Below are 22007 nucleotides of genomic sequence, written 5' to 3' on the forward strand. Positions count from 1 at the left end.
GGCTTGGATCTGATAGGATTGCCCAGGGGTGTTGTAAAAGAATGTTTTCTCTCTAGATGTCCACTAAGATTGTAAACGGACAGCCCAAATATCACCTGTTTCAATTTGCAACTCTCTGTAATTTGACAAGGACATACTTGTATTTTATTCCAGGCTCTTGAATTTCTTACCAACCTTCCTGAACCTCAGTTTCAGTCTGTGAAATCAGGATCCTGCTTCCCACCTCCCCGCGTTGTTTTGAGTCTCAGAAGCAATTGCAGCTGTGAAGGTCTCGGTGCCGGGTCTGGCATGCATCAGTTTCTTCCCTTCTAGTTTTTAACGTGCTTCTCACTTACTGTTACTTATGAAAAAGGGGTTGCCTTGTAGCATCATATCTGGGCTTTGATAAGTGTATGTATTTCTTAGAAATATCTGAAACTGACTCCAACTTAAACAAAAGGGACTTCTTGCCGGAATATCAGGAACTCATAGCCTTACTTGGTAGGATGGGAGAAAGTCATGTAGAAAAAGGCTGGGATCCTGGAGGTTCCTGGTGGCCAGAATACAGGAAGAAAGGGGCAGTCTCATAGTAAGAATGATTGAATGGACACACCTAACCACCCCTCTTTCTGCCCTCTTATTTCTCTCTCCAAGTTTAAAGTTGAAGAAGAGGAGTCTGATGGGCTGAGATTAAGTCACATGATTTCCCCTTGGCTTTATGGGGCATGTTGAAAGGAAGGCCCCATTGCCTCAGATCATGCAGTACCAGGGATGTTTCTGGAATTACTCTTCCATCACAATACACACACAGGTAGTGAAGGACAGGAAGCCGCCCATAAGGAACCCCAGATACACTTGGGGAAAGGAAGTGGATGCTGGATGGACCAAAAATTAGCAAATGTCAGTGACAGTGAGCATGTGCATGCTTACACTATTTATCCAAAGATGTTTTTACAGACTCTGAATCCATCAGTTGTCAGTCTTTATCTTGGTAAACTTAAGGGTCATGATTGATTTTAGTTTGCTCTTCTAAGACAGCCTTTTCCATCTCTTAGATGTTTTAATTGCTCATCCTTGGGCTTTTTCCAAGTCTTGTTAAGTCTCTTTTGAACTGTGGCAACCAGAGCTGCAAAATGTCTTGTGTGCTGATGTAGTATGATTGGCTTCAAGGAGAGGACAGTGTGTTTAGTTTTATGTCTGATAGCCTTGGTCAACATTAATGTTGTTTTCTGGAGGGTGATATGTTGCATTTTAATATCACTTGGGCATCCAGCAACGCAAGCCTTGCTGGCACTGGGGAAACCTAACATTTTAGAAACAGAGAAATGTGAATAAACAGTGGAATTGTTTGACACTGCTGAGGAGAAGAGGAAAAAATAAACAAAGATGCACATTTCTACACACTTGCAATCTATTCTTTGAGCAGAAATGCTTTGGTTTGGGGTTTAGATCCAGGTTGATTTGGTTGTCAGTTCTGGTTTTCCAAATGTGTGACCTTAGGCACGTCACTTTAATTTTACCTGGTTTCAGTTTTGTCATCAGTGAACTAGGAATAATAATAGATTGACTGGATTAAGTGTGACTTCATGTGATTACCTTAATTGAGGCTTTATCAGAATGTCTGCCACATAGTAGAAGCAATTTAAAAGTCTCACTTTTTCTTGTGTATACACACACAGACACACACACACAATGGAATACTACTCAGCCATAAAAAAGAATAAAATAATGCCATTTGCAGCAACATGGATGGACCTCGAGATTGGTATACTAAGGGAAGTAAGTCAGAAAGAGAAAGAAAAATACCATATCATAGCACTTATATGTGGAGTCTAAAAAAAGATACATATGAGCTTATTTACAAAACAGAAACAGACTCACAGGCATAGAAAACAAACTTACAGTTACTGAGGGGAAAGGGAAGAGTGGAGGGATAATTTGGGAGTTTGGGATTTGTAGATACGTACTACTATATATGAAATAGATAAACAGCAATGCCCTACTGTGTAACACAGGGATCTATATTCAATACCTTGTAATAGCCTATAATGAAAAAGAATATGGAAAGGAATATATACATTCAGATACACACACACACACACACACAAACACAAACACACACACACACATATACATACACTAAATCTGTGCTGTACACCAGAAATTAACACAACATTATGAACCAACTATATTTCAATAAAAAAAAAGTAAAAAAATAATAAGAGTCTCACTTTCTCTTCCTCTTGCATCCAAAAGACAAGAGAAATCTGAAAAAAATTGAAATTATTAGATCCTATTGGAGTTTGTCAAGGGAGACTTTACAGAAGGTATGAGCCTGGAACTGGTCTTTGGGGGAGAGGTGATATGGCTTCGTGGAGAGAGAGCGAGAGCACGTACAGGAAAGAGTCAACAAAGCTGAAAGGTGCACGTCCGGGAGACCAACCATTTTTCCTTCTGGTTGTCAGTGTAGCTGGTTAAAGAAGGATGGAAGATGATAGTGAGTTTTCTGCTGATGAGGTTTGATTTGGGAGGTTTCTGTGCCCAGAAAGACATACAATCAAAGTAACATGTAAGATGGAAAATTTATGCATGATGACTTGGCCTGTCTCAAAGAGCAGACTGACTCTTAAGCAATGAGTACCTTCCTTTCAAGTTTATTCCTACTTTTAAATTTCATGCAGTGTCTCTGATAGAGTGCCATGTCTTCCTTGTCACAGGCTCTGGTCTAACCTCATCTCTCCAAGTTGTCTGTCTGAATTGTACCTGTGTCTGCTCCAGGGATGCTTCATTCAGAGTCATAGAATGTTCGAGATAGGCTACTCCAATTTACCCAGTTTTCAGATGAAAAACCTGAGGACCTGAGAAAGGACATCACGGGCCAACAGTTACGGACTTTCAGAAGTACTGTGTATCAGGAAGACCCAGACTTTGGGTTGATTTCTTGCACCTGCCTAAATGCGTGAGCTTGGATGTGTTATCTAACCTTGGGAACCCCAGCTGCTTCTCTGTATGTGGGGATGGACAACTCCTGCCTCAAAGGATGATTGTGAGACTGAGCTAAGCGAACATCTGGCAGAAGAGCTCAATGAATGGCAGTCCCCCTTCCCTTCCTCTGGAGCTGATCCGCATTCTGCAGTTTAAGGAAAGGGCTGTGTCACCCCATAGGGGAGGAACACCAAAGGGAATGATAAAAATCACACAAGGAATCAAAGAATAAATGACTATTATTTTTCAGTTCTGTTCTTTTCTAAGCAGTATCATTTTGGGGAAAGAGGTGGACAGTGTTTCTTCCTCAGACACTGCTTCTGGGGCTGGGACACTTGTCACGATTCTGGTAGAAATTCAGACTGACATTTGAGGGGTGAGGCAGATGGCTGTCATCTCCATTAAGAGTAACTGCACCCCAGCCCTTAATCCACAAGTCTGCAGTGTGTTTGGCTTCCATAGTAGGTTTATGTGTTGGCAATTTCGGCCAAATGATTCCTTACAGCTCAGACATGTAAAGACTTCAGGTGGCCCTGAAGCTTTTTTGTCTCACCTTTACTTGTAGTCTTGAAATTTACAGACCTTAAGGCTACAAAGGATATTATTGAGAACTGGGGAGGAACTACTACTGAACTGGGATTTTTTTTCCCCTCTCATTAAAACTAGAACCAGAAATGAAAGCAAAGCATAATATATACTGGAAGGCACAGGAACAGAGAACAGATTGCAAATTAGCAAAACTAGATTTAAATTTCACAATTTTCACTTACCTGCTCAGAGACCTCTGGCTGTGTGATCTTGGCCTTCTGACCTTGACTATTTCTGATTCTTGACTATTTCCAGCCTAATCTTTTTGTGACCCGTAAGTATATATTTTTAGTATGTTCATGAGCTATTACAAACAAACAGAAAACTCTGTAATGTAATGAACAATCTTGCACCTGCCTTTGAATCCTATCGAATTTTAACCTGCTGCTATCTTGCCGTATATACTTTCTTTAAGAAGCTATAGGTAGCATTAAATTGCTTGTAGACTTCTCTTGGAACTCATTCATCTTCTTTCTTTTGAATTTGATACTTACTTCCATGCATGTTTCTATATTACTATTGTCTGCCTGTTTTTCCATCAACAACATGTAGTATTCTTTGGCACGTTCTTAACTTCATGAAAATGATACCATGCTGTGTATATTCAGTTGTTATTTGCATCCATTGGATGAATTATCCACAATTTACTTATTCTTTTTCCTGTTCACTAGTTTTTACAATGACAAGTAATGCTGGAATTAATACGCTGGTATACGTCTCCTGCTATGTGTGTCTTTAACTTGCCTTGATATTGTCACATTGCTTGTAAAGATTGGAACATCATTGCTCCAGTTGTTTATTCCTAACCTTGTTTATTTTATAACTACTTTGTAGCTCTAGCAGTTATTAAGAAGCTTACATTTAGTATCTTTGTTCATTAAACACACAATATACATTCTCTGTGGCATGCTACTGCATTAAATACAAAAATCAGAAAGACATTATAACCTGGCTGCAGCAAATTTGATACTGCAGCCAAGCAATATCATGTATAATAACAAGAATGTCTACTCAGTCCATTGGACTATACTTATTTCCTAGTACCACCTTTCTCAAGTTTACTTGAAACAAACTGCTTTACAACAGTTTTTTTGGTGTTCTATCAGTATTTTGTTTGTATTTTACTTTTTAGAGTGCTTCTGGCATTATAAGAGAAACACATTATTTGGAATACAGATATATTTTAGTTCTTAATAGGTTTGCCTTTGTTATGGTCAGCATCCTCTGGATGTAATGTGTAGCAGCACAGAATGTTGTAACTATTACCAGAAAAAGAAAGACGACTTCTTGTTGTTGTTTGAGTTTAATCCAGATATGTGCTTGTCAAACTTAGCAATATTGAAACTGGTGTCCCAGGAATGGCTCTTGTGCAGATTGTGGGAAGATGCTCAATCACTGATTAAACAAGACAACAGGTCTTGCTTCCTGTTGTGTTGTTGTCAGTCAAATTGACAGGACATGGTAGTTTCCCCCGGCAGCAAGTTAACTTAGCTTTAAGAAAGGATGTAGAACAAGGAATACAGCCACATGCACAACCAGTAGCATCAGAGGCATCAGCCACCCAGACACAGCTTCTGATGTCCCGTCCTAGCATGGGATTTGTTTTGGTTTCAAGGTATGGGGACTGACCCTAGTCTGGTCACATGGTCATAGAGAAGCTACAGTGTCTATGATCTTTAAGCTTAAAAATCTTGAAAGTCACCTAGTGCCTGGCGGGAAGTGGTGCTTCCCACTCTGGAGTGCAACTGCTGACGTGTGTGCCTAGATATTCTGACTACTAAACCCAGCATGGTCCGAGACAAACCTGGTCGGAAGTTGGTACGTGGCAAACCTAGTGAGACCCTCATTTATCTCTAAAGATGGTGTTTCCTCACTCAATATTGCAAAAAGTGCAGCCAGAAGTCAAATGTTTCTCAAGCCTTCCCAGAGGCTAGAGGAAGAGATGATAACCTAGTTGTCAACTCTTACTGTTATGTTGCTTTAGTTTTCCAAGCCTCAGCACTTCAGGTGGACAGTGGAAGAGAGAACACAACAGTGATGGTCTTTCTGCCTCCCCGGCAGGAAAGACGTTGCATGTCATATGGGGCGTACTCTCAGGGAGTAATAAAGAGAGTGATTTGAGAGGGTGGGTGGGCTTTGGGGTCAAACAAGCTGATGTTTAAGCCCTGGCTGTGCCAATTCCCAGCGTCTGTCACTGTGGTAGGCAGACTGTGAAGGTATCCACGTCCTACTCCCTGGAACATGTTAATATGCTAGGTTAAAAAACAAAGGCGAATTAAGGTTGCGGATGAAATTAAGGCTGTTAATCAACTGGCTTTGAGATGGCTTCATTATCCTAGCTTTTCTGGGTTGTCCCAGTGTAATCACAAGGGTCTTTGTCAACAGAAGAGGGAAGTGAAAGAGAGAGAACTAGACAGGTGGCATCATGAGAAGGAGTTAGCTGGACGTTGCTGGTTTTGAAGATGAGTGAATGGGACTATGAGTCAAGAAATTCATGCAGCCTCTAGAAGCTGGAAAAGGCAAGGAAACATTCTTCTCTAGAACCTCCCCCTCTACCCTGCACCCCCTTCCACAACACAAAGGGAACATAGCCCTATTCATACCTTGATTTCAACCCAGTGAGATCCATTTTGGACATGTAACCTCCACAATTGAAAGACAATGAATTTGTATTGTTATAAGCCACTAAGTTGTTGGTAATTTGTAACAGCAGCAGTAGGAAACTTAAACGCCCTTGATTTCTTTGTGCTTCAGTTCCTCATTTTGTAAAATAATGTTATAACAGTGCTATCCTTTTTACCGTGGTTGTAGGATACAAGTGCTGATGCAGGGCGCTGTATCTACTCTTGGTGATGCTCAGTCTTTGGACGAGAAGTCAGGAGACCTGAGTTATGTCTCAGGCAAAATGAGGACAATAGGAATTTCTTGCCTTTCTTACAGAATCCACGTGAGAAGCAAATGAAACTGCCTTAACTTTAATTTTTTAAACTAAAGTACTGTTCAAATATAACTCGTTGGAATTTAACTGACACATTCCATATGGTCTTAAGAGGTATGTCAAAGATAGATGAAAAAAGACAAAATTTTAAATATGAGACACCATTTGATTTCAGGAAATAGGTGATATTAATTCCATTGATTGGTAATAAACAATATTTTTTTCTTTTAGATATACTATATTTTATTTTGCGTTTCCTGTTTATGTGGCAATAATTATGGTTCTTTATTCCAAATTATCTTTTAATTGCAGCCTTTGCTCATAATATCTGAATGTAAACACACTGATATTTATTTAATTCAACTGAGGATGAAGTGGAAGAATCACCTATTTGGCCGGGTTGTGATTATCCTACCTCCACTCACACATTTTGAGTGTTTTTAAAGGGGTATTAATTTTCAGTAAGTGGAATGGCAAAGTTCTCGTTGCACTGCTGGCTAATGATTAAACATTTCACAAATATTTATGGTACATTTTGATTGAACGCACAATTGAATAGATACTTCCGGGCAGATAAAATTAAGACTTAATTGTCCTGATTGCTTTTTCAAGTACAGTTGACCTTTGAACAACAAGGGAGTCAGGGGTGCCAGCCCTCTGCATAGTCGAAAATCCGCTTAGAATTTATAATTGGCTCTTGTCTCCATGGTTCCTCTGTATCTGTGGGTGCAACCAACCGCATAGATCGTGTAGTTTGTAGCATGGATTTTGTGAAAAAATTCCACGTGTAACTGGACCCGTGCAATTCAAACCTGTGTTGTTCAGGGGTCAGCTGGCTTCTCTTATTGAGGTCAGGAGTACACTGAGCGTGTGTCTGTGTGTGTATGGAATGAAAAGTGAACATGAGACAGTTACTGTAGTTGGTTATCACTGCTGCTGTATTCAACAACACATAGCAACGTGTACTGTTCTGGAGGTACCGTTTCCATGTTCTAAATTTTTCGTAGATGCATGGTCACAGTTAAAGGGCACACTTTGTAGTGACAGATTTTAAAAATGGATGTTTCCTGTGGGGATTTTATGAAGTAGTGGTTTCCTTAGATTCTGTACCAGAATTGTCTCAGACACTTAAAAAGAATGCCAAAGAAGGGGGCAGGGTCACACTTTGATGGCTCAGTAAATACGTCTAGTCAGCAGGGGTTACATCAGGCCTAGAATTTGAGCTGTTACAGTTACCTCTTTGGGCAAATGTATCACAAAAGGTACTCACCCATTTTCCAGTCCAAAGAGAGAAAGCAAAGTGGACACCTAGGAATTTGTTAAGAGTTTTGCAGGACTTTCAGTCTCTGTTTTTAAACCATTTATCACTGAGGAGTGATAGTCATTTGTAATATTTAAACAATTAGAATGAATATGACTCTGATGCCTACCCTTGACAGTTTATTTTTTGTCATCTCTCCTAAACATGAAATAATGGGGAAAAGTCTGATTCTTTGACTACTAATACGTGAAAATGCACAAGTTAAAACTGGATAGATACATGGAGTGATTTTTTCATGTTGCAAATAGTTCATTGACCTGCCTTTTCAAAGAGGTTGGGAACCGAAAACATAAATTTGAAATGCCGTGTAGTTTTCATATTCTCCAGTCAATCAGAAATAGGGTGGATGTGTCTCCTGATGTTACACGGTAAATGGGGGGTGGGGAGGGGTGGGTCATTCTTCAAGAACTAGAGAAGGACTGGGTCTGAATGCAGACCCAACAGAGGACGCTGCATAAGTCAAATGCATTTTCTTATAGAAGTCTTGAAAAAATCAAATCAATAAATACCTGAAAGTGTGTTTGCATTTTACAGCCAGTTAACATCTTTGGCATAGCCACGAGGCAGTAAAGAAGCATTTAAATAAGAGAAAAAAATGTCTTTATAGAGGAAAACAAGTCTTCCTGTAAGTAAATCTAAAAAAGAAGTGTTTCAGGAACTCTGTGTCCCAGAGGTGCTAGATAGTTTCGAGTTGCACTTCTACAAAGTTACCAAACACTAGAAAATTTCCGATGAAAAGTCATTTCATTTGATGTTCCTGAATTTTTTTTTTTTTGAGTGACAGGGGTAAAGCATCTGGTGGCTTCTATTAAAATGTTCATGTGAGCAGAGACCATATCTACTCATTTGTATTCCCAATGCAGATGCTAATAATTATTTATTAAATGGATTTAAGTAAGGCAATTGAAAACTCTTGGCGTCTAAGCCTGTAGGCTTAGACTTTGTGTGTGTGTCCCTAACATCGTCTGATGTTGCACCTGCATATACTCGGTGCTTGTTAGGTCTGTAAATTTCATCGGACATCCGCAGGGGGATGCTGTTTTTGGAGTATGCTGGAGATGACTTGCGCGCAGACTAAAGCTGTGTCCTCATAAACCTCCTCCTCCCTTCTCACTGCTTCCTAACTTGTGCGCGTTTCTCGCTGACAGTTGGGGTTAGTCTTAAGGCCTGAAGAGAACTTTACTTGGGAGGAACCCAAGGTGTTACATCAGGAGTCATATGCGTGTGTGTACTTTGCATGGGTTGCATGTGGGTGACTGAAACGGCTCCACTTTGTAGAACTGAACCCCTCTCATTACTGGCCACTGTTAGGAAATTTAGAATTAAAAACTAATGTGGATAGATATTTCCACTGATTGCCACACTGACCTAACAGTTCACTTAACAAACTACATTAACTTTTAGTTTTGTTCAATTAGTGTGATTTTCTTTGAGGTTTCTAGCTGGGATTTCAACTCTTTGTTTTTATAACCTTTTACGACTTAAATAACCCTACTTGATTTTTCTTCTTAAAATTTCTAAGAAGCTATAGAAGCAGATGTTAATGGGAATGAAGGGCATACACTTTGTCATACTGTTTATTTACAGAGGAGTCTTGTAGTGGAACGTTTAAACTTCCTGGTGATGAGAGGAGAGTCTAGTTACCCGTGAAATCTGAATTTCTAACTTGCCGTCTTTCAGTCCATTTTATAGTGTGAGATCTATTCCCCCACCTCCACCCCAGGACTTATGGATTAAGGACGCTGCTGCCATTTGAATATATAACCATATTACTACACATCAGGCGTCAGCCAGTGGTTCCATGCTGCACCCTGTGAAAATGGGCTGTATGAAACCGGGAGCTGAACTGCTCAACACCCTCGCACAGGGTCCTGAGAGTAAATCCTTTTCCTGCTCACCCTGTGCCCATCAACATTCCCTGTGACCAGTGCTGCTCCCTTGAAAATTCCTGGAGGAAACTCACCTCTGCCCCCACTGTCCTAGCTGGGACTTCCTCTTCAGCATTACCCTCTTTGTTGTGTTGGAGAAAGGCACCCAGGGTACGTGACAGGTGATGGGCCCGCGAGCTGGACCCAGGCAGCTGGAGCCTCCATACCCACTCCTTGTCACGTACATTCCACCCACTGTTCCTGTAGCTGGAGCTGTTTCAAGGACCCAACCTTGAGAGAGCAAGGTGGCGTTAAGACCATCAGGGTGTTACATGTGACTGAAAGCGAATAAAGCCTCTGTAGGAGTGTTTAAGATGCTGGTGGGTGGGTGCCGAGATCGACTGGTCTTGCAGACGCCCAAGACCAGCCTCGTATGTAAGTTCCTTTGCTTATTGAACCTGCCGCCTCCCAGTCTGGAGTGGTCTGCCTCTTTCTTTGGTCTCTCCTTGCCTTCCGTGTATGAAGGCTAGTTTCATTGCACCCAGAAAGCTCCTAGGGTTTCCAACCAGTATGTTCTGAAGATACCATGGCACCTCTCGTGTGGCTCTGTTTTTCTTTCCTCTTTTTTTAAACTTAGAGGAAGTTTTCCCGACCGGGAAACTGTTGACCTTTGCGGCTGGTTAAGTCTTTTTGGGGTGGGCTGTCCTGTGCATTGTAAGAAGCTTAGTAGCGTCCCTGCCCACCATCCATGAGATTTCAGTAGCGTCTCCTTTCCCAAAGCCCGATAACCAAAAATATCCCGAGACATTGTCGGATGTTTCCAGGAGGAGGGGACGTAAAATTGCCCTCCCCCACCTCCACTGAGAAGCACTGCCCTGGAGCCGCTGCAGAAACCTTTTCGGACAGGGAAGAAGCCATGAGCTTAGAGCAGCCCTTATGTTGTGTCTGGTGTAAGTCTCTTGACTTCTCTGATGCTGTTTGTTTACCTGCAAAGTGAGGATGACAACACCCGTCTTTGAGAGTTGTCGAGCTATCAGCCGTATCAGGGGTTGAAACTGCCAGGCATTTAGTAAGTTTCCAGTGCACAGTTGTCACTGTCATCTTGACTTAGTGAGCTCCAGCTAACTTTTCCAACACCAGTGATGCCAACTTACAAACAGGTGTGTCTTTCTTTCTCACCCTGCAGAGCACGACGAGTGTGGCAGCGGGCAGCACAACTGCGATGAGAATGCCATCTGCACCAACACTGTCCCGGCACACAGCTGCACCTGCAAACCGGGCTACGTGGGGAACGGGACCACCTGCAGAGGTAGGCTGGCCGCTGTGGGGGAGAGCTGTGAGCTGCCGCCCCGCCCAGGCTCTCGGTGGTCCTGGGGTAGACCCTTTGTGCCGTTCTGGTAACTGAGCTTGCCAGGATTCTTGTCCCTGGTCTGACACTGGTAAGGGCGCTGTGTGTCAGAGAAGAAGAAAAATGCTTTGAATCTATGTTTTAGGTGGAAGGAAAAGATTGTGATTGTGGGTCAGGGGCACTGTTCCACAGCGGGGCGGCTCTGTGCACCTCTGCCTGTTGACCTGTGGTTGGGGTAGATGTGCTGATGGCTGACATGGGCTTCTGTTCCCTGTGAGCCCTGCTCAGAAGAGGGCAAGTGGGCACTGCTGTAGGTAGGAGGCTTAAAGTTTTAACTGCTCTCTGTTGGGAGCAGTTCAGCAATTTGCAGGCCAGTGACCTGGCTTCTGGTGGTGTTGAGAGTAACATTCACATTCCTCCTTCTGGCTAAAGAGAATCTGGTCCCTGGTTCCTCTCAACCACATCTCTCTTCTCTCCCCTGTACTCCCTGTGCACCAGCACATGATTCCACGTTTACCCTCGCACATGCTGACCTCGGGGCTTTGCGCTTGTGGTCCCCTCAGACCCCATGCTCATTTCCTCTAGGTCTGCAATCACGTGTCCTCCATACTCAGAGATTTTCTTTGACCGCTTTATCTGAAATAGTCCTCTGTTTCTTCTCAGCCCCATACTGCCTTAATTTTTTCTTTACTAACACAGCCTTACCGAAAATTATACATTCATGTGCTTGTTTTTTTATTGTCTACCTCCCTGTGGGGACATAAGCCCTGTGAGAGTGACTGCTTGGTCGCATCTTCCTGCTCTGTCTCCAGCAACTAGAATGGTGCCTGGCACGCTGTAGGCAATCATAAAATACCTGTTAACTGAGCGAATCAGCTAAAGAGGAAAGAGGCACAATCACATTGAAAAAGAGGCAAAATGTACAGAAAGCCAGGAAACTACCCTTCAAGTTAGGCATTCTTATTATTACCCCCCATTTTAAAGGTCACAAAACCGAGATACAGAGAGGGTAGGTAACTTGCCCATGGATGCACAGCATGTTATCGGTATTGTTCTGCAGAGATCATCACATGCTGGTAATGAGGGAAATAATGAATAATGACTAAGTCACCGTATTCCTGAATTAGCTGAGAGTTTTAGAAGAATGATTTTATTCTATGTTGGTGGGATTGGGGTAAACAGCCTCATACAGACTGACAGTATAAATCAGTGAGACTTTTTGATGGCAATTTGACAAAATCCATCTACATTTAAAGTAAATCTGAAGGGTAATATAGGGGGCTCTCTTGATTCCATTGACTTTACCTCCTGAAATGTGCTCTACACACCACGCCCCTCAAGGGGGAAATACACATACAGGGATGTTTTTGCTGCGTTATTTGTATTCACTGAAAACTAGAAACAGCCAAATGATCTGTCAGTAATGGAATGATTTAATTTATTTGGAGTATCATTTCATGGACTAGAATACAGTGGTTTGAAATTCTGAGTGTGTGTGTGTGTGTGTGTGTAGGTACACATAATTTACATGCATATACGCACCTACATTGAAAGACATATTTTTGAGAAAAAAAGAAAAATAAATACAATCAAATTACAGGACAATACATAAAGTATCATCACCTGGCTAGTTGTTTATTTGTAAATATCTATCCAGATATTTGTGGGAATACATTGAGACAGGAACCGTGCAGACTTTTCACCTTATAACCCATGAAGGGGGTGTGTGTGTGTGTGTGTGTGTGTGAGAGAGAGAGAGAGAGAACACATTCACTTATTCCTATGAATTCAATATTGTTTGTGTGTCTTACAAGGGGGATTTATACACATAATAGTTGTGTGTTTTTTAAAGTTCATGAGACCAATAGAGAAACTAGTGCTCAGCTTATGAAAGAAGGCTTGAAAATATTTCCAAATCAGAATAAAAACCATAAGCATGAATACAGTTGCATAGATTATCAAGCCATGGCTGGTATCTGCAGGTGAATGCTGTAAATCTGAGGAGTAACGTAGGAATTTGATTTGAATGCATTTTTTTCAGAATGATGTTACCTCATAAATAGTATTGATCGCATTAGGTCAGTGAGTTTGTGTTCACCAAGCCCTCTCATGCCACTGTGATCATGTGGCTTCACCTTTGTGGAATTTGGAAACCCCAACTATGAAAAATAGGAGTTCAAATAATGTTCCTGGAGTCTGCAGACTCTGAAAATACATCTTGCCTTGAAAGTTATGAATTAGGGGAAATAATTTTTTTAAAGTAATTTTCATGGTCAATCGCGTTGATCTCGGTTAAATCTGGAAAACCCTGCGTTTCATCAGCAGTGCGTGGGGAGGCATTGTCGTGTGGTTGAAGAATTAGACAAAGGGGTTGGAGAACTGGGGCGTAGGCCTGATTTCGTCACTGGGAAGTTGTCACTTCCATGTTGTTACGTATTACATTTGGGTTACTATCACTTGTGTTTATCCAACTGTGTTTTTGCAAAGAATTATTAAGGGGGCATGTATCGATGTGTTTTAAAATATCCAGTGCTATGAAAGCTAAGAGAGTGTTATTGGTGGTACAGTGATGAAGGAGAAGGCAGTTCAGGAGTTGAAGCCACGTTCCCAAACACACATCTCTGTTTCAGGGTGTACGTTTTATAGTTGACTATTCCACCTGAAACAGAATCATTTTCAGAGGGAGTCGGGCGAGGAGAACTAGCTTGAACTAATTTTTTTTTCTTTAATGTTTAAAAAACTTTTCCTAGGCTTGGTGGTGTTCATGGAGTTGACTACATCTGGGTGGAAACAAACGGCATTAACGCTTCTGTTAACAAGCAAAACCCAAGGAGGCAGTTCCTTGAACTATCCTACTTGGTGTGAATTCGCTCTAATGGGCTTTCCTGGGGGCTGACGCCCACGGAAGGAGTTTTGCTTTGTTTGGTTTTTCTCACATAAATGAAAAATACTCTTTCCGCTTCAACAACAGTCACCAAGTATGTGCCAGACACCTTGCTGGGTGTGTTCACATATGTTACCTCCTTTAATTCCGTCACCCTGGAGGTTGATAGCATTGTTCTGTTGCACAGGTAATAAGTCATAGTTGAATCTGATTTAACCCAGTTAGTGTGACTGCTTTTAATTTCTTTCCTCTCCTCCCTTCCCCTCTTCTTTCTTTTTCTTCCCTTTTTTCTTCCTTTTCCTTGTTTTTCTCCCACTGTTGTTCTTCCTCCCTGGTTGTTGATCATTAAACCATCTGGCACTCTCTTAATATATTCCAACTAGAGACTGTCAGTGCACTGTCTCTCTCCCCTTTCTGCTTTTTTTTTTTTTTGGTAATCGATGCTTTTCATTGTATTTATGTATTGTTTTGCATTCTTTTCTAGTGAAATATAGTCAGTTTGCAATGTTGTATCAATGTCTGGTGTGCAGCAGTGTTTCAGTCATGCACATACATACATATCTTTGAGAGCTATACTTAAATTGCACACATTTTTGATGAACAGACTAAAGAACTTTTGAAACCATGCAACATCTGTTGATAAATATTTTGGTATTTGGGGTTAAATGGAAAAAAAAAAACACTTGCAGACTGTTTCAGATCAGATTTACACCACCAGGCAGGAAGGCTGGGACTGTCTGTGGAAGAGTGTTTATCTGCTTTCCGGTCCTGTGTTAACTTGGAACTGGAGGGGAGCTTCCACCAGGCAGCTGTCGGTAAGTTGCCGACAGCCTAAGCCTTATCTCTCGTCTGTCATTAGGGCTGGAGAAGAGGTGATGATCCTTGAAAACCGTCTTGCCTTAATGACTGATGGTACTGACACTTGTTCCGTAAACATGCAGTGGATGTGAATTCTGTGTCTGGAGCACAGCCCCAGGCACCAAGGGAGCAAGAGGCCAATGAAGCAGGGTCGCTGGAGATCCCACTGTCCAGTGTGGAAAGGGGATTTGAGCCAATGCTTCCAACCCAATGGAACAATTTACAAAATGGTGTTATCTCATGCATAAAAGGCTTATGAAGAATTACTGAAAATACAGAGCTGTGTGAAAGACATGCAGTGTGCTAGTTAGGACTCCATTGGTTACAGGTAAGAGAAACCAGGACTGGCTCTGTAATTTGAAGAGCTCAGGGTAAAATGAACGTGTGGGATGCTTGTTTAAAAAGTCGGAAAAATCTGTTCTTTAAAGGTATGAAAATATAAAGCTTTTTTACCTTTCTTCTGTGGCCTCTTTCTCAGCCTATCATGGCGTTTTTCATTTACTATTTAATGCCGCTCCTTTGGCCATGGGGCTGCTCCTTGAGTGAGAATAGACCCTCAGCAGAGCTTCAAGCCCATCCCCCAGTGTGGTGCATGTGTGCTTCCCACTGACTTCAGGGCTCCTCTCTAACCTGCCCAGTGTACTGGGACCCAGCTGGGACCGGGGAGTTGAGCCAGGTAGCCCCCTTCGCTTGAACCCTCTGGCCTAGTCCACGGCACATGGGCAACCCATGGGGACTGCAGTCTCCCCACCAGTTCCCTGGATCACCATGGTATGCACCTGACTGCCACCAGCTGGGGACAGGGATGACATAGCCATACTCCACCTGGAAACACCCAGAGCCTGCATGTTCAACCCTCACCCTCCCTGTGTCTGTGCACAGGACCCTGCTAGGGACTGAGGGTGGCCGTTTTCACTAGATGGAGAAGGAGAGGCTCTGAGGGACCCAGGGCTGCAGGGGATGGGGAATGGAGAGCTGAGAACCCATCCTGGAGAGGAGAGGAGGTGGTGGGAGGTGTGACCCCCAGCGCATGCTCCACGGTCCCACTGGACCTCACTTAGCAAGCATAAATTCAAAGATGAAATTATCGAGAGCTTTAAGATGGTGACCACGGAGCATTAGTTCCCAAGTGCGGGGCCCTCCTGAGTGAGGGGTCCTGTGCGGCTGAGCTGGTTGCCTGCTTGTGGAGTTGAATGTGTCTTTTAGCACTCGTGAGCTTTCCAGGAGGCTCGCAGAACCTGAGGGCGGCTAGGTGGCTGGGACTTGGGGTCAGGTCGCTCTAGGAGCCGGGGTGCTGGGAGCAGTCTCTCTTGACGTCTCCTTCCTGCTGCTTTTCGTTTGAGTTGGCTGCGCAGTACTTTCTCGTCACAGACCAGCTTTCTGTTTGTTCATCCATGTCGCTGAGAGTCAGGTCCTCTGTTTTCTGAGTTCAGAACCTTGGCCTTATCAGGGCACCTGAGATGGTGAGTCTCATGGGAACCAGTGTGTTAATTTATTGTGATGACTGTCACGGTTTGGGGAGAGCCTGAAAACAACACCCTTGTTTTCCCCACCTGCCTTCAGAACCAACTGAAAGACGTGAAGAAATCAAGCAAATGGAGACAAAAATGTCAATGCGAATACTGATCAAGCTTATCCCAGAGAACATGGCTTATGTGTGTGCCAACAGTCCTCATGATTCTGAACCCCCAAATTAGACAGACTTATGCAGCCGGTCACAGGTGGGCCAGGGCGAGTCACGGAGCACCTCCACATAGGACTTCCTGTGCACATTTTAGGGCGGGAGAGGCAGCCCAGAAGGGGTCTGTCCAACAGACCTCTGGTTTGCTAGTGCAGCAGGGAGGAAAGAACGGGGCTCCATAGGTCCAGTGCCTCCCTCCACTCGCAACAGCCAGGGAAGAACGAGGCGGGAGGCAGGCAAGAGGCCCGTGGGGAAGTCACTCTTAGGGGAATCAGGTAAATGGAAAAGCAGCACCTCCCTCCCCTAACCCCAGATCCACCAGCAGCTTCTATTAAGAAGTGGCAAAATGTTTGATGTTTGTGTCTGTTGTTTTATCGTTCTTAAATGGAAGATAGACAGGGAGCCATTTCTTAAAATTTAGAATTATTTAAGTGGAAGATCAGAGCCAGCAGGTTGGCCGAGAGTTTCACTGGCTCATTTTCTCAGTATCTGCTCACCTGCACAACCATCGCCACTGTAGGAATTGTCGTTCTAGAGATCCTTGTAAAGCAGGTGTGATGCCCTTGCTCTGAATCCTCCAGCAGTTCAGGAGACAGTTGCTAGTGTCACGCTCCTAGTGTCCCCGCAATGTCCTTCTGCTCTCCAGGGAAGTAGATTAATTAGCCTTCCCTGGTGTTTATTTTCAACCATGCAAGGGGGGCTCTTTAATGATTTTATAGTTGGTGGTGATGTAGTTTTGTTTTTCCTTGCCTTCCAAGTTGATCTCGGGCCGGTTGAGCATCCCTTCTCTGTGTGCTGAAGACACCCTGCAGACACGGCTCCAGTCCCTGTAAACCCGTGCTGCAGCTGACGGTTTCCTTGTCTGCTTCCTGCAGGCCGTGTCTATGCCTCTCTGTTTAACCACCATTCAGCACAGAGCTGAGCATGTTATAGTGCTCCGAAGTTTTCTGACAAATAAACACATGGAGATTCCTTTCTACTAAAACTTGTCCTTAGGTATCTAGAAGGCTTTACAAGAAAGCAGAAGTCCACCTGAGACATAGAGGCACTTAGCCACTCGAGCCTTCCTCCCAGCCTGAGGAAGCCACTGCTCCTGACAGGTAGATGTGCAAACTGACTTTAACGTTGAGTCTGCACGGCTAGCGGATGACTGACGTTCAAAGAAAATCATTGCAATAAAATTCCTTTCACTGTAGAAGTTCCTGCAACACAGGTCAATCTTGAGGCACTTCAGAATCCTTAAGAAGTCAGTCATTACGAGGGTGCTTCCACTGAGGTGTATGTGCAGAAGTGCTGCTTCCGGGAAATTTCTGTTTGATGAGATGCTGGATAAATTGTACAAGAAAGACACAAAGACAGGAGCAGAGGGCCCGAGAAGATATAGGCAAAGATTAATATGACTGCTCATACTAAAGATGTAAATGAAATCCTGAACCAAATGAGTGATATAGATGCCTTCCCTGCACAAAGATGCTTTTAGAGACTCACAGGCAATATGGGGGGAGGCAAGAGGGTGAATAAAAGGTAAATTGTTCTGATAACATATCAGTGAAGATAATAAAATTGATAAATCGCTGGACTGTGAATCAGATAAGTGATATTTGGGGATTTTGAAGGAAATAGCAACGAGAATAGGAAAGCTTTTGGCAAAAGTACCTACAGTACACTAGACATAGTTTGCAAATGTGGGTAATGTGATGAGGATGAATTGAGCAAGGTCCCAGTCTAGAAGTCTCCCTTCAAGTGTACAGGTACAATTTTGGAGAGAATGAGGGGAGGCAAGATTGAGTGACATTGTAGGGTGGTCTGACGTATTTAGAGCCAGGCGCATTTGTAAAACCATATTCATATTGATAAAGAGGTAAGCGTTGTGAGTATATTTCTAAGAGTGCTTTAGGATAAAGTCTAAATTCTTTCTGAAGAACTTTTTATTGAACTATAGTTGATTTACAATGTTGTTTTAGTTTCTGATGTACAGCAAAGTGATTCAATTATAAATGCATATATATTTTATATATATATATCCTTTTTCGTAGTCTTTTCCACTATGGTTTATTACAGGATATTGAATATAGTTCTCACATGCTATCACTTACATGTGGAATCTAAAATATGATACAAATGAACTTAGTTACAAAACAGAAACAAACTCACAGACATAGAAAACAAACTTACGGTTACCAAAGGGGAAAGGAGGTGGGGGAGGGATAAATTAGGGGTTTAGCATTAGCAGATACAAACTACTATATATAAAATTGATAAACCACAAGGTCCTACTGTATAGCACAGGGAGCTACATTCAGTATCCTGTAATAAGTCTAAACTCTTTAGCAAGATACTCAAGACCCTGTGACAGCTTGGCCCCATCTGGATATTTCAAGCCTCATCTCTTACAATACCACCTCTCCCTATTTCCTCGCCAGTCACACATGAGCGTTAACTAACCACACTCCTAACAGGCCAGGCCAGGCGATCTCACGCCCTCTTCCCTCTTGTTGGGATCTCTTATTATCCTGGAGTGACATCTTCCTCTTCTTCCAATTGAAATCCCGTTCATCCTTCTTAGTCCGGCTCAAATACCAACTTTCCTTGAACTTCTCATTCAGTAAATTGTTCCTCCTCTCAATTCTGTTTGCAGTAGTCAATGAGCACATATTATGCGCTGTTAAACTTCGCTGTTTACATATGTCTTTCCCAGCGACACAAGACCTTGTGCTTCCTGGGTGCTCAGTCAGTAGACACTGATGCAAAAGGAGACTCGGCCAGTTTATCGGACACAAATCAATTCTGCTCTTGTAGCTTGATGTATTAATTACGACTGAATCTAGACCACCAGTCAGAAAATCAAAGCACAATTAAAGTGGTACAGTAAATGCTTGTGTACTGTCTATTTTAGTGTTTTAGAAAATCATCAATGGGCTTGCTATTTAAGTTCTGAGACATTGTCTGTTGTATGTAGAAAATTCATTTATTCTATTTTCTGTTTCATTCCTACAGATATTGAATGCCCATAGATACCTAATGTCCCGGGGATACTAAATACAATTATGCCAGCAATGATTAAATCCTTTAGCCTATTTTGATAGGCAATAAGCAGCAAATTTGTGGCTTTTATTTTTGCATAATTTGTGTCTATTTTTTGCATCTGTTACAACCATTTTTTCCTTTGGCCCCTTGTTAGAGTCACTTACATATTTACTCTGCAATCCTAACATGCACTATGTTTAGAGCTGCAAGGTCCTTAACTTGCTGGACAGTCCAGGCAACAAGGGAAACATGACAGGTTACTAAACACTCAACTCTGCCCTTCACATTCAGAGAAACTTCCATTTCCACGACCCCCCAGCCCATTGCAGGGTGGCACACGCTGTTGCGCAGGAACATTGTCTTTTCGTGTTGTGTCCTGGCTTCCCATGAGCAGTGGGACACACTCAGGAGACTCAGGTCAGTTTTCCACTATGCGGCCCCAAACAGCGTGGAATCATTTCTCTGTTGCTCACTTAACTTTTAACCATAGATCCACTTGGGATCGCTTTGTTCTGTAAACATGGAGTATTACTCTGACTGTCTGTTAGAGGTCTGGAGTGTCACCATGTTCCTCTCCATTCCTGCGAGTTCAAGTCAGTAGAAAATAGCTGTGGGTCAGTGAGGGCATTGGAGTGTGGCCTCTATCTTGGGCTCTCTGGGGGCATCTGGCCCCACCCTAGTGCTCCCCTGTCATACTCTCTCAGTTGTAGAGGGAAAGCTGGAAGAGTGTGTGCAGAGACCTGGGTGCATCTTTGATTTCCTGGTGGCCCTGAGATGGGCGATTCTGGAGTCCTTCTATGCCTGAGTGTGGGAGGTCTGACAGAAGTGATGGCTTGCATCATGCTGGGGCCATGGTCTCCAGCACACATGATCAGTCTGCATCAGACTTGCCAAATTGACACTTCTCATAAAGGAAGAAGCTATCACTTGGATGGGGAAATACAGAAACTGAGAAATCCTTCCACCACCATCCCCTCCTGAGGGTTGGAGAAGATAGCATGATAGAGACCCTTCCACCCTCATGACCCCATCCCCAGAAATGCTCCTCTATTTTAGAAGCACTAATATTACTGTTAATAAAAACAGATTGGTAGTCATGTTAACGTGAATATTTGAGTATCAATACTGCAGTGTTAAGCAGCATTAAAATAATTTCATCCTGTTTGTGAACTCACTGTCATGCGAATGCTTACCAACAGGCACTGGTACTAAATTTAGACAGGAGTGTATTTGTATATTCCTTAAGGGTGGTGGGCAGGACACTTTACAGTACTGATTTAAGTCTAAAAGAAGGAGAGTCTCTGGGCCCAGGGAATATTATTTTTTTTCTTTTTAATTTTTTTATTGACGTATAATTGATTTGTAATTTTGTGTCAGTTTTAGGTGTACAGCAAAGTGATTCAGTTATACATATATACATTCTTTTTCAGATTCGTTTCCATTATAGGTTATTATAAGGTATTGAATATAGTTCCCTGTGCTATACAGTAGGACCTTGTTTATCTGTTTTACATATAGTAATATGCATATATTAATCCCAAACTCCTAATGTTCCCCCCTTCTTTCCCCTTTGGTAACCATAGTTTGTTTTCTATGTTTGTTAGTCTATTTTTGGTTTGTAAATAAGTTCATTTGTATCAGTTTTTTTTTTAAGATTTCACGCGTAAGTGATGTCATGATATTCATCATTCTTTGACTAACTTAGTATGATATTCTCCATCCATGTTGCTGCAAATGGCATGTTTTACTCCATTCTTTTTCATTGCTGGGTAATACTCCATTGTATATATATGTATGTGTGTGTATACACACACACACACACCCCCACACACACCCCCCACATCTTTATCCAGTCATCAGTCAATGGACATTTAGGTTGCTTTCATGTCTTGGCTATTGTAAATAGTGCTGCTGTGAACATTAGGGTACATGCATCTTTGCAAATTCGAGTTTTCCCTGGATATATGCCCAGGAGTGGGATTGCTATCATATGATAACTGTTTCTAGTGTTTTAAGGAACCTCTGTACTGTTCATAGTGGCTGCACCAATTTACATTCCCACTAATGGTGTAGGAGGGTTCCTAGAGACTAATATCATGCTTAAAGTTTCATTAATGCTTCCTTTGAAAAATGTGACTGAACCTAAAAAATGAAACTTATTGTCTAGTCTAAGTTATCAAAAGACATTATGTTCATCTGCTTGATAAAAAACGGCAGACAGACCCAGAAGCTGGATTGTGGTCTCCAAACCATCAGCAGTGCATTAAGAAGACGGGCAAAAGAAGGGAACTTGTGTGGTGCAAGATACAATATATTGGTTGTGTTATTTTGGCTGAATAAGGCAGACCTTGATGTAGTCTTTTCATATTCTTTCCGTACAAATGCATTTTTGCTGGGCAAAAAAAAAAGAGTCTCTTGGATGCACTTAAAGCACTTTCCATCACTTACCAAAGTCAGTGCTTACCTTTTAAAGTTGGCAGCCCAGTAGGCATAACTACATCCCTAGGGGCTTAAGGGAAACACGTTAGAC

The 22007-nt window shown here is 42.4% G+C and overlaps 1 protein-coding gene across 6 annotated transcripts in view; it reads left to right on the forward strand.

Annotated features, from left to right (window-relative positions):
* NELL1 (neural EGFL like 1) overlaps positions 1 to 22007 on the forward strand; it is a 745741-nt gene that overhangs the window by 415840 nt on the left and 307894 nt on the right. For all 6 annotated transcript variants that reach the window (XM_072969672.1, XM_072969674.1, XM_072969673.1 and 3 more), the window contains one exon: positions 10866 to 10988. In XM_072969672.1, coding sequence (XP_072825773.1) covers positions 10866 to 10988 — 123 coding nt within the window. The remainder of the gene's footprint in view (positions 1 to 10865; positions 10989 to 22007) is intronic.

This window comes from Vicugna pacos, chromosome 10 (genome assembly GCF_048564905.1).
Source record: "Vicugna pacos chromosome 10, VicPac4, whole genome shotgun sequence".
Lineage (NCBI taxonomy): Eukaryota > Metazoa > Chordata > Mammalia > Artiodactyla > Camelidae > Vicugna > Vicugna pacos.